At 49.7% G+C, this 12,830-nt stretch overlaps 1 protein-coding gene across 1 annotated transcript in view; it reads left to right on the forward strand.

Moving 5' to 3' along the window:
* The window catches only part of ALG13 (ALG13 UDP-N-acetylglucosaminyltransferase subunit), a 65,224-nt gene that overhangs the window by 38,049 nt on the left and 14,345 nt on the right, over positions 1 to 12,830 (forward strand). Inside the window, exons 13-23 of the mRNA XM_078147907.1 lie at positions 136 to 217; positions 1,529 to 1,637; positions 2,663 to 2,727; positions 3,367 to 3,467; positions 4,476 to 4,636; positions 4,932 to 5,175; positions 6,124 to 6,240; positions 6,415 to 6,571; positions 7,816 to 7,954; positions 9,427 to 9,459; positions 9,561 to 9,616. Of these exons, the coding sequence (XP_078004033.1) occupies positions 136 to 217; positions 1,529 to 1,637; positions 2,663 to 2,727; positions 3,367 to 3,467; positions 4,476 to 4,636; positions 4,932 to 5,175; positions 6,124 to 6,240; positions 6,415 to 6,571; positions 7,816 to 7,954; positions 9,427 to 9,459; positions 9,561 to 9,616 (1,264 nt within the window). The remainder of the gene's footprint in view (positions 1 to 135; positions 218 to 1,528; positions 1,638 to 2,662; positions 2,728 to 3,366; positions 3,468 to 4,475; positions 4,637 to 4,931; positions 5,176 to 6,123; positions 6,241 to 6,414; positions 6,572 to 7,815; positions 7,955 to 9,426; positions 9,460 to 9,560; positions 9,617 to 12,830) is intronic.

Consider the following 12,830-nt stretch of genomic DNA (forward strand, 5'->3'; position numbering starts at 1 on the left):
TGAAGACTTGACTCTTCTTCTTGCTGGAGAGCCAGCAGGTGGCACCGTACACCATGGCTTCCACTTAGACGGTGAGGCTTGCTCTTCCTTCGCGCTGACAAGCCTAACTGGACTTTATCTTTGCTGATTGAGCAGGATGGACGATTGGGGCCTGAGCACTACCAGTGGCCATGAGCACCTCTCTGATAGGTACAGGCACGGAGCAGAGGAAGGAAAGGTTGGTTACCCGACGTAAAGCCTCTGGTCGGCCTTCTTTGGTTGACGTTCCTTTTCTCCTCAGGATCATACTTGGCTTGAGACTCCACCCTTTACTGACCTTTCAGCCTCCAAACCTCTACTTTATTGTTTAAATTAAAAAAAAAAAGACTTGGGGACAAACCCAGGGTTCCCCTGGCCCTGTAACAAGCGTTTTTGAAACTCCTTTCTAAAATCAATCGAAAAGCCTCATTATAAATGCAGCTAACCCCCAACTTTATCACTAGAACCTTTGTAATTAAAGCTTTTCCATTTATCTTCCACAGCTCTGCTTTCTATGCTATTCTAGAATCCCAATCTAGAAAATTCTAGAATTTGCTCTTTGTTTCCTGAAGCTCCATTAGATACTCCTCTTCAAGCCTTCTCCCAGTAGGGCATCATGGCACAGTGATTTGGAGTCTGGGGGTGGGGTCACATCTCAGCACTATTATTGACTGTCCATGTGACCTAGGCCACCTTGACCTTCCTTGGGCTCAGTTTTTCCTTTTGTTAAATGAGGGGATTGGGTTAAAATCCCTACCACTTTCATGAGTGGCCTTGGACAAGTTACAACTCCTGTCTGGGCTCCCTTTACCCTTTCTCTAAAACAAGGCCATTAAAGTAATCCCTTCTAGCCTTAATATTCTGTGACAGGACTCTTTGGGTGATAACTGTTACCTCTCTTTTCTGGGCCTCAGTTTCTTCCTTTTGTAAAAACAAGGGGTTAGACCAAATGTTCTTTGAAGTCTCTTGAAGCTTGAATATTTGGTGACCAAGAGCAAATCACTGCCCCTGTCTGGGGCCTCCTTTTCCTTCTCTGTAAAGTGTTGGGCTTTGAATGAAGTCCCCAAATGCCCTTCCACTCCACATCTGTGGATATCTTTGGTATCCATGGCCAAGTAGCGAGTGACCTTAGAGATAATGCAGTAGGCCCCAGAAAAGCCTTGGTGTCGGTATGGAATGAGGCAGCAAATCTAAATGCTGACTTGCCAGGGTGTGTTGGGCTAGCCAAATGGAAAGGGAGGACTTGCCACCTTTTGGTGTGTGGGCCAGCGACCCGAGTGGACCCCAGTGTGGCTCTCACTCTCCATCCTCAGCTGCTTCACGTGGCTGCCTTTGGCCTCTCTTTGAGTGTCTGGGTGTCGGTATGCAGAGAGCCTCTCCTTTTAAAGGAACAGTAAGGGGAAGATGTGCACTACCTAGACATTTGCCCTAGAAACTGGGACAAACAGGATGTAGAGGGAGTTGATGGCTTCGAGTGGTCAGCTCAAGTTATTTGGAAATCTTGTTTCAGTTTGCAGATAACCAGTCCAAGATGCCTTTGCCTTACAAAGTGATGAAAGCTCTGGCCCCAGAGGTCTACCGCAACGTGGAGTTTGATGTTTGGCTGGACAGTAGGAAAGGTGGGTACCCTGGGCACCCTCTTCCCCTCCAAGGCCTGTGGGCTTCCCCTTAGCTTTGCAGCAGCCTAATCAGGGAGGCATTGCAAGGATGCCTACCTCCATTTAGACCCCTCAGGTCTAAACCTGAGGAACCTATGATCAGAATTACCATTGCTTTTTTCCCCCCAATTTTATTAATTTATTTTGATTTATCAACAATCACTTCCATATGCTTTTGAGTTGAAAATTTTTCTCCCCCTTCCTCCTCCCCACCCTCCCCAAGACGGCACACAATCTGATATAGGCTTTACATTTGCATACCCATTAAACATATTTTCACATTAGTGAAGTTGTAAGTAAAAATTAAAACCAATGGGAGGAACCATCAGAAAGAGGAAACAGGGCAGCTAGGTGGCACAGTGAATAGAGCGCTGGCCCTGGATTCAGGAGGACCTGAGTTCAAATGCGACCTCAGACACATAACACTTACTAGCTGTGTGACCCTGGGCAAGTCACTTAATCCCATTGCCTATCAAAAAAAAAAAAAAGAAGAAGAAACAAAACTCAACAGAAGAGGAAAAAAAAATAGCAATTCAACTTCCATAGTTCCTTCTTTGGATGTGGATAACATTTTCCATCCCGAGGCCTCTGTAGATGTCTTAGATCCTCGTATTGCTGGGAAGGGTTAAGTTTATCAATATTAGTTATCACACAACATGGCTGTTATTGTGTACAAAGTCCTCTTAGTTCTGCTCACTTCACTCAGCATCAGACCATATAAGTCTTTCCAGGTTTTTCTGAAGTCAGCCAGTTCATCATTTCTTATAGCACAATAGTATTCCCTTACATACATATACCACAACTTGCTCAGCCATTCCCCGCTTGATGGGCATCCTCTCAATTTCCACAGAATTACCATTTCTTAGTCCCCCATGCACAAAAAGGGCTGAGCCAACTGGAGAGACCCCAGAGGGGGCCAGTGGACTGGAGACAGCTACATTGCTTCCATCTAACTTTTTTTCTCTGTTTCTTCATTTGCTTTGCAGAGCTTCAGAAATCAGACTACATGGTGTTTGCTGGGAGACAGTACTTTCTGGGAGACAAGTGCCAGGTAGGTTAGCACCATCCTCCACAAGCAGCGGGCCCTCTGTCACTATCAGGCTTTTGGCCTGTCCAAGGGCCAGTTGTTGTGCTCAGAGCCCTACCTGTCTTCATGCCACCTCTGCTGTCAGTGGGTGATTAGAGAATGTGTCCAGTTTACCAGCTAAGCTAAGAGCTCACTGATCCAACTGGACTGAGCTGGGCATCATGAAAGGAGTGGAAGCCCTGCTACCTCAGGGCCTTAAGGCCGAACTGAAGGTTCACTCATCACTAAATTAAAGGATCACCTAGAATTGGGGAATCAATTGCAGGGCCCTTGGCCCAGTTTCTCACTTTCAGATGCTTGAACCACGTCCATGATGGAAAATAACATCAATTCCTTCTTTCTCTTCATCTTATTGGCCCTGTTTATTCTTATCAAACCTCAACAGCCTGTCAGGCCCCCTGTGGTGAGCCCTGAAGGACAAGCGCCTAACTTGGGCCCAACACAGATGCTTTCTCTTCCACATCTGCCTTCTGTTTCCAACTCTCTCCCCAATGTGCAGCTGGGTCCTGAGTGGCATCCCTGGGCTGGGCCTGCTGGGGCAGAAGGGACCAAAGCTCTAGCTATCCATGCCTGAGACTGGTCCCATCCGCCTTTCCTCTTCAGGTTCGATTAGAGCCAGGCGGGCGGTATTACAATGCACACATCCAGGAAGTCGGCAATGACGACGCTTCAGCCACGGTCTTCATCGAGGAGCTTGCAGAGAAGTGAGTGGGCAGCCTGGGGCCAGCTTTCTACCCTGCAGTAGCAGCTACTCACTGACATTCAGTACCACACATTGGCCCAAATACTTAAAAGATCTTTCCTCAGTTGAGGTCCCTAACAACTCTTTGAGGTAGCTTGCACCGATATTGTTAACGCCATTTTACAGATGGGTAAACCAAGCCATAGTGAGGCGCTTGCCTGTGACACACAGCTAGTGAATGCCCAGGGCGTGATTTTGAGCCCAGGCCCCCTGAGATTCCAGTCCAGTATTGTAGCCACTGAGTTATGGCCAAACATTCTTGTTCTCTGAGCTTATCTCTACAGAGTTGGCTTCCTCTGCCCAGATTCCCCAAACTGCTGCTTTTTAAAGTTGGGAGTGCCCAGTGGACTGATTGGCCCCTACTTTCCAATGGGCAGACACTTTATAAGCACCTACTACCCATGTATGAAGTCCCATGCTAGATACTGGGGGTGGAATGTAGGCATCACAGCCTCCCACAAGCTCTGCCCTCCTGGCGCTTATGTTCTATTGACCAGCAAGGGAGGAGGAGAAGCATAGGCAAGGCCTTGCGTTCAGCACTGGGGACAAGATGGCACTTGAGTGAGCCCTAGCCCCTGCTTTCCCAGGGCTTAGACCCGATTTTGGATGGTGAGAGACCTGGAGCTTCTCCAAAACTGTCTCAGTACAAGCCTGGTCTCACAACAGCAGATACCGCACACAAACAAGTTGGGGCTATGAAATCTTCTGAGATTTGGTTAGGAGGGGATTCTGGCTGTCCATTTGTGCCCCGGTAGTAATGATTCCACACACAAGAACTTAACCCTTACTGCATCTGAGTGCCATGTTCCGTACCCAACATATGTGCTGCTTTGGAAAAGAGCCTTTCTTCTGAGGAGCACAAAGGCTTTTCTGGGCAGTCAAGGTGGGAAATAAGACTTCGGGGAGAGGGGTAGGCAAGTGAATCGGCAAAGGGGCTCCCCCTCATTGTGCCACCCTCCCTTTCTATCAGGCATGTTGTTCCGCTGGCTAACTTAAAACCAGTGACTCAAGTGACACCTGTCTCTGCCTGGCGTGTGCTTCCTAGTAGAAGAGGAGGAGGAGGTGGCAGCGGTGGAGGAGCAGCAGGAGGAATGTACCCCAAGATTATGGGTGGCTATATTCCAGAAATGGGTTTGTATCTGAAAGACTTGTCTCACTCCTCCCTACATTGTTTCCTTAACATATCACTTCTTTCCTTTCCTGATTGTTTTGCAAGTGATTTAGAGGAGCATAGTGGCCCAGATTTCTGTGTTGGGGACCTTTCAAATTAGAACTTGGTGAAAGCCCAAATCTTTGAACAGTGTCTGGGTTGGCTGCCAGGCATGGTGCTGGGCCCTGCCCACACTGAGCTTAGACTGGGGGGGTGGGAGGTATCATGGGACAGAGGTTCTTGTCTGAGCCCACCTTTTCCACTCTTACGTGGCAGACTTGGATGTGAAGGGGAGGAAGAAGATGCTGAAGAAGGTTCGTGGGAAGGAGGTTTTCATGACGGTGGCTTACAGCAGAGGGGAGCACATGCTCCCCCCCCGACTCCAGCACAGCTTCCATGCTGGCCGCACCTCTCCAGCCCAGTGTCCTCCCCAACACGCTGGTGCCTTGGTGGCTTATGAGCAGTTCCGTCCCCAGCAGCCGCCACCTCTGAGACACGGACGGGGCTATGGCATTTCTAGGTAAGGCCTGGTGACCCTCTGTTCTGTGAAGCCAGGAGCTGCCTGACCTGCCAATCACCCAGTGGGACCACTGAGGACCTCTTGAGCTCCTTTGTACTGTCTTTCCTTTTTCTCTTTTAAACAGTTCTGAACTTGGCAGTCATAACTAACATGAGCGCAGTAGAACAGGGAGAGGGGGCCATGGTCGGGACTGTATGAGCTGTCTTGTCCTGCCTCTTAGGTGTAGAAGAAATCCACCAGATCACTTTCAAAGCTGACCTGCTTGTCTGTGCTTCCTTCTCTTCTGTGCATTTCAAAAACATGGTCCTCCCTCCTTTTCTGCCTAGCTCCTACTCCCCCAAATTGAGAAAAACGACCAGTGAAGGCGTGGTGCTGAGTAGTCTGCATGGGCATGTGGGAAGAATCCTCATGGTAGCCAAGCCCCCCCCCCCCGATATTTGGCTGTCTGCATGTCTGTTGGGGAGTGGGCACCTTCCATCCTCACTGGGGCGTACTGCGTCATCCTGCAGAGGGGGTTGTCTTGTACATTGTTCTCTGGCTTCTGCATGCTTCCCTAGGTGTCCTGATTAGCTTTCTCACTTGACTTGCCTTAGAGATGTGTGCCCAGGGTGAGTAGAGGGGCGAGGGCACTTTGTGTGCCAGATGGCTGCTTCAGAGAAGCTTTGCCAGCAGTAGCCCAGCAAAATAGGGAGGCATAGAGAAGGTGCTGAGCAGGGAATCATGTTGGCAAACTGTGGTCATGCAACAAGCCCTCGCGTGGAGGTCCCCTGGGTGCACAGCAGTGTGGATGGGACCTCGTGGCCCCTTTAGGGGCTCACTGACTGCCCAGGTCCTAGGTTTTGCTGAGGATGTTCAAAGCCCGATTTTTTTCTGTGTAACTGCTAAGACACATCGTTGGCAAAGTCAGCAGTGAGCATCAGTCAGTGTCTCTTTGCCCTTTGCTCACAGAGGAGGAACACCTCGATTTATGAATAGAAACAATGTGGTCAATCCTGAAGTTACCTTCTATCCTGGGCCAGGGAAGAGATGCTATCAGAGCTATGACAACTTCTCCTTTCGGTCCCGGTAAGTGTGAACATCCTAGGGAGAGGAGGAAGGAAGTTCAGACAGAATGTGGGGAGCTTCCTTGGGAAGCAGCAAGTCATATTTTTAAAAAATTGCTGAGTTTTTGGAAATGGAATTGAATAGGGGAAATGGAGTTCTCCCTGCTACTGCTCTCTCCTCCCTTCCTTCCCAAAGTTCTTACAGCCGGAGCCGCCGGCAGATGCACTGTGTGAATAAGGAATGTCAGTATGGCTTTTCCTCCGAGCCCGGAACTACCCCTCGGGGCCTGGAGGAAACAATCACCTACTATGAAATTGAAGAAGGCGATGAGACTGCCTACCCAGCTATAGCGGTGAGTGGTTCTTTCCTCACTAACTTGACCTTTGGAGGGGTCACTGGCCAGCCTTGGGAGTCATCGCCTTAGAGATGGAAAGCAACCTCGAAGGTTGTCTCATCTGTACAGAGACCTAGAGAGATGTACAGATGGGAGGGAGTCAGCAGGCCTGGGACCCAAGGCCAGGTCCCTGGACTCCACTTTGGTGGGGAGGTGGATGTAGCTAGAGACTTTGGCTAGGTACTGATGGGCTGGAACATGGAACTGAAGCTAAGAAGATAATAAAATTCACTAGGGATAAGTGTCCAGTCCAACACTTGGCTTCAATTAACTTTACTGGGGCGGGATGGGAGAGGCATGTGTAGACAGCAGTTTGTCTGAAAAAGAGCTGGGGCTTTTAGTGGACAGACAACTTAGTCATATTCAGCAATGTAATGTGTCAGCCAAGGAGGCTAGTTCAATCTTGGGCTGTGTTAAGAGGGCCGGGGCCTCCAGAAATAAGGAGAGGATACTCCCTCTGGCTTTTGCCCTGGCCAGCTTGCTCCACCACAGAAGGAGGGCAGCCTGGCTTATGGAGGGCCTTCGGTCCCTGCCATAACAGGAGCCAGGGCTGTGCAGCCTAGAGAAGAGAAGATTGCGGATGGCAGGCAGTGGTTTGCAGGGAGGAGGCCCTTTTCAGGTGGGTGTCAGGAAGAACTTGTGAATTGGAGCTGTCTCCAAGTGGAACCCCCACTTCCTGGAGGTCTTTGAGCAAAGGCTGAATGGCTTTTGTCAAATACACTATAGAAGGGGGACAAGCTGGACCGGGCAGCTGCTGAGGGCCCTTCCAAGGCCCAGGGCCACAAGGCAGGGCTCCTTGCAGCAAAGCCAATGACAGCCACCCTTAGCCCACCTTTCTGTAGTGGACGCTTCACTGAGTTGCCATGACCCAAAGCATCACCTGGTGAGGCAGGGGGTTCCTCTGACCTTGGCCAGGCTGGTCATCAGGCAAATTGAGCTACACACTCGGTCTGGATTCCGTTTCCCAGGTGTGTGCATGGCCTTCAGTAAGGGCTCCTCTGCTCCCTTGTAACCGAGCGCAGGTTGGGGTAAGGTCTTCTAAACCCAAAGGCCTGAGGAGGGAATTGTGTTCATCTGCAGACCAGCCTTTCCTAGGTCAGAGAGGTAGCCACGTCAATAAGGGAAGATGGCACGGCACTTTTTATGCCCCAGATAAAGGTGCACCTGCTGTGCTCCCACTTAGGTGTGTTTTCTGGTTTCAGCCTCAGAATGCCCCATCACCAATGGTCCCTCCTCCTGCTGCTGGGTTCTGGGTAGCAAGGCAGGGGCCCAGTCCTATGGCTTCAGGCAAACCAGCTGTGACTTCATCCGAAGAAGAGGTAGATGAGCCCAGTGACAGTGGTGAGTGTCTCGTGGTGGCTGCCGTGGTGTCCTGCTTGGCTGTGCTTGCTTGCCCTTGCTCCTGAGGCATCCAGATATTTCTTGGAGTGGGCAGAGCCAGTCATTTTATTAGGAAAGAAGAGGCAACTGAATGAGCAGCAGTGGAGTGGCATTGACTGCCCCTTGCACTGTGCTGCCATCGCTGCTTCTGAGGAGCTCCCATACTCCCCGATGTGGATAGATGTCCCAGCTCCCTGGAATCGGGGGTGGACCTAAGGTTAAGAAGTGAGGGAGTGGTGCCCACTGAGCCTCACTGTGTTGGGACCAGGTCCTAGCAACACCAGCCTCGTTTCCCTTTTTGTACAGAGTTAATTATCCAGAAATGTTAGTCTGGTATCTAAGATCTGGGGAATGCTAGAACTAGAGTTCCTCGGGTTGTTTTTTGGGAGGGGGGCAGGGCTGGGACTGGACCCCTGGACTTGTATGGGGAAGTCCTGGAGAGCAAACCCCTTCACCAGCACAGGTCAGTTCTTATTTGGCGTCTGCGTAACCTTAGAAGATTGCCTGCAGTGACGGGGGGGGGGAGGGTGGGGGGGTATGCCCCAAATCCCACGGCCAGCTCTTGTCTTGTTAGATGTAGGTCTTGAGCCCAGCTCTTTCTTCCTGAGGCTGGCTTCTACCTACCATGTCACATGGTTTCTTGCTTACCTAGATTTGAGCAAAACATTTGTCAGTCCCTTGTATTTTTCCTATGAACAAAATGCAGAGGTGTGGGCTAGACAGCCGTTAAATTAGAATTTGAAAATGGTTCAGTGATCAGACCCAAAGAGTAGTCATGAAGGGGTCAGTGCCAGCTTGGAAGGAGCTCTCTAGTGGGATGCCCCAGGTGTCTGTGCTGTTCAGCTTTTTTGTAAGAACTTGGACACAGGCATGGATGGCAGGCTTAAAAAATTAGTTGGTGCCACTAACTAATTTCTGGGAAGAAGATCGCTAAGTAGATGTTGTGTAGAGGATTGGGTGTATGTGGATTGGGTATCCAAATGGGTATCTGGGTTATGGGCTTCTGTTTTGTTCCATATGCCCAATTTGATGGCAAATGGTTAAATTTTGGATTGTGAGTCCAAAGAATTTGGCTGACCAACCCCCAGTGGTAGTCACGTGTAATAATGGCTTTTGCAGTTGTGTGTCCACCCAAAACCAAGGTCGAGGTCACAAGTGTGTGCCTTGAACGAAGCTGGCAAACATGTAAGATGGAGCTTGGCCCTCTGGCATTCCTCAATCGGAATTCGGGATCGTAGTTGGAAAGGAAACCTGGAAGCAGCTGCCATGCTGTTGGTTCTCTGGGATCCTTTGCGGTTGAGGGATTCTCAGAGGAGCAGCGCCTTTGCTTCCAGAACAGCCAGTGGGTGACAGGAAGTGCCCTGATGGTACTCTGCTGCCATCTGTTGACCCATGCCTGGTCAAGAAGCTTTCGTTCTCCTTTTTTTCCCTAGGTGAATATCACGACGACTACGTTTATCCAACAGGTCGGTTATCCTTGATCTTTTGTTCCTAGCTCACAGAGTGGTCCGTTACGTCATGGGATAGTATACTCACTGGGGGCTTTCACTTTACCCCTACCCTGTAGACCCAGACTATGAAACTCCATCGGTTTATAGCACTGCGGAATCAACTGCTAACCTGGTAAGTTGAAATCCCGTGGCCCACAAGTGAAGCTGCCTCCCAGCTTCGGAGATAGGAGCATTGGTAGGAGAAGTCCGAGCCTCTCAGGCAGGGCCAACTCAGACGAGCATCCTGTGCTCACTCTTGTGTGCATCTTTTACTGTCACAGCTGACCCTTATGCTGATCCCAGGTTCACACACTTGTAAGGGTGTCTCATCTTCTTGGCCCAAGTGAACCCAGGGAACTTGGGAGCGTAAAAAGATCGAGTACATCTGGCAATTGATGACCTCATAGGTCCAAGCCCAGTGCAGATTCCAAAAGGCAGAAGTGAGGCATACTGCATCATGTTTATAAGCTGGCGAGACCATAAAAGATTTCCAATTCCATGTGAACGGGCTCTGTTGGCACCAGTTGGCATGAACCCCATACAATCCAGACTAGCGAAGAGATAGTGGCTGCGTCTCCAAGGTGTGGTCCGGTCTGGGGCCCAGAGGCCAACAAGCGAGTTAAGCCTGTGCCAAGGAACACTAGAAAAGGAGCCAAGGCCAAGGGAAAGAATAAGGGCAAGGTTATGAACTTAAGAGTTGAAATAAGTAGCAGACAAAAAGCTGCTTGGTCGAAAAAGCCAGTTCCCAGTTTTATTTAGAGACTGTTAACGTTTGAGAGCGAGACCTCATAGGGAGAGGGCTGCTGGTGCTAGAGGCATGGGCAATGCCCACACAGCTCGGAGATGACAATGTGCAGATACATTACTGATCCACGTGGCTGGAGGGCATTTCCACACTGGGACTTTCCGACACCTGTGAAATGGCAAGAGAGTGAGCCCAAATGTGAAAGAAAGTGGTTCTCGCTAGGGAATATGCCATAGCATTAATTGGACAGCAGTAGGGGATGAGCTCTAAGAATGAGCTGCCCAAACACCTGAAGCAGATCCAGTGTTGGGGAGAAACTTGGGCAGCTACTGGGGGCAGGGTCAGCGAGTATGCTTTGAGCTCCCAGGAGGACATTAATTACATTTAAACGTGGCTCCTTGTGGCCATTTACATGACTCATTTCAGGGTGTAAGAATCATGGACAGGGTCAATGGAAATACCCAAAACATTCATAAAAATGATTACAATAATAGAAAAGAAATTTTTGATAAAAATTCAATGGTTGTGATAAAAAAAAAGACATTGGAAATTCTAGCAATTCAAATGAGATAGGAATAGTCTCTTAGCTGGCTTACTATAGAAGTGGGGCAGTGTGGCTCAGTAGATTTTGGCCTGCCCCAGAGGCTGAAGGAAAGCCTGGATTCAAGCCCTGCTCCTGACACCGACTGACCGTGTAATCGTGGGCAAATCCATTTTGACTGCGTGCCCCTTGCAACTCTCTTGAGACTGTAAGCTGGTGATCTGCCTCAGTTGGGGAGGCTTTCTGTACTTAAGAGTTTCCTGTTCTGATGAAAGCACAGGACTGGATCCTCCCATCCCCTGCTCCCCCAAAAAAAATGCGAAACAAAAACCAAATCATACATACAGGCAGTAAGAAGCCAAAATATGAGATATTAGTCTCTTCAGCAGCTATGAAAGTATATCTAGAACATTCAGTCTTCCCTAAGAAATGGAGAAAAGCAGTGAGTTCAACAGAATTGCTGGCTCGGAGGTTAGCCTCAAACGACCCTGACTTAATAAATAACAAAAGCCACCAAATATTGGGAGCATAGAATTCCCTAGAAGTATATGTCACCTTAATAGGGATGAAGCTGCCCACTAGCATAGGGAATGATTTGTTTTTAGGTGTTTAATGCACTATCAATGAACTGCCCTAAGGACGGAATAAATTCACAGTGCTGGGAGGTGGGGGCAGGGGGAAGATGTGACTGCTGAGGGCAGCCTAGATGAAGAATACAGATTTGGAGGCCCAGATTTTAGAGCCCAGTCCAGAGCTGGTCTGGTCAAGACTGTGCCGCTGAGCAGAAAGGAGAGAGAGGCTTCAGCCAGCCAAGCAGCAGAGGCACATGGACAGAGAAAAGAGAACCAGGAAAGGACATGGGCAACTGCTTAGCTTTGTGAGGGCCCTGATACATGGCTGGGCCACAGCAAAGTCCAGCAGGGTGAGAGAGCTAGGTGGATGAAGATGAGCTGAGGCACTTACTCCCAGATCACTGAGGACAAGAGACATGTTGGCCTAACACGAGTCTCCTCCATTCAGAATAAGAACACCAGATTAAGGATTGGCAGCTGCACCACATGTGCTGAGGTCAGCAAGCAGAGCCAGGAGGACATCTGCATTGAGTTTGGCCCCCTCTTCCGGCCCCCCCCCAACTAGCTGACTTCTGGTCCCTGCTGTGAGCCATCAGGACCTTGGGACTTCCTGGTGCTGGAACATACTTTTCCCCTCCCTCTTGACGGGTGGGGGCCCAGTGAGCCAAAAGCAGACATTGGAATTTGGTGTCTCCCATAGAGAAGAAAGTGTTGCACCTTGACAAAGGCCCCAGTGATAAAGGTTCAGAGGATTTGGGCAGATAACTTAGAAAGAGGAAACAGGTTATTAATTGTTACTTGAAGGGCTGCTTAGCCTCACTCAGAAGAGAAAGCGTGGCACAGGGCAAAGAGCTCTGGAGGCAGAGGCTGTGGGTTCAAATCCTGCCCCTGCTGCTCACAACCTTTGTGACCCTAGGCAAGTCCTTCACTGCCTTGGGCTTTGCTTTCCCAGAGCGTAGCTTGAGGGGTTGGCCTGGACATCTTTTGAGGGCCTCCTCAGCCGATGATCCAAGAGAGACCGATACACAAGTGGGAGCTTTCACCTCTGCCCCATTACGTGGGCAGAAGTGAAGATAATGAGAGAGCTTTTCACAGAGCTGCCTGTGTGTCCTCAGATTGGGGGCTGCTTGAAGAAAGGAGATAGTAACAGTGGGGTGCTATCCTCCAGGGTGGTGACAGTCAGTGAGGAGGAGGTGGAGGGAGAGATAGCCTTTTTTAGCATGAGGCAAAGTGGAGAGGGCAGAATTGGGGCTGGAGCATCTGCTTTATCCATCAGGGAGCTGAGATGGAGAAGCAGAAATAAAAAGGGGTTGGAGAGGGAGAGAGGGAGGGAGCAGCCAGCAAGCCATGACCTTTTGTGTTGACATTAGGGAAACTAACCGTGGAGTGTCATTGGCACAGGGAACACCCTCCACCAGTGCAACTATGCACCTTTTCTTCATCTCACAGTCTTGGGGGAGTTGCCTGGAGCAATGGGGTCAAACTCAAA

Source organism: Phascolarctos cinereus, unplaced genomic scaffold (assembly GCF_003287225.1).
Source record: "Phascolarctos cinereus isolate Bilbo 61053 unplaced genomic scaffold, phaCin_HiC Scaffold_8;HRSCAF=390, whole genome shotgun sequence".
Lineage (NCBI taxonomy): Eukaryota > Metazoa > Chordata > Mammalia > Diprotodontia > Phascolarctidae > Phascolarctos > Phascolarctos cinereus.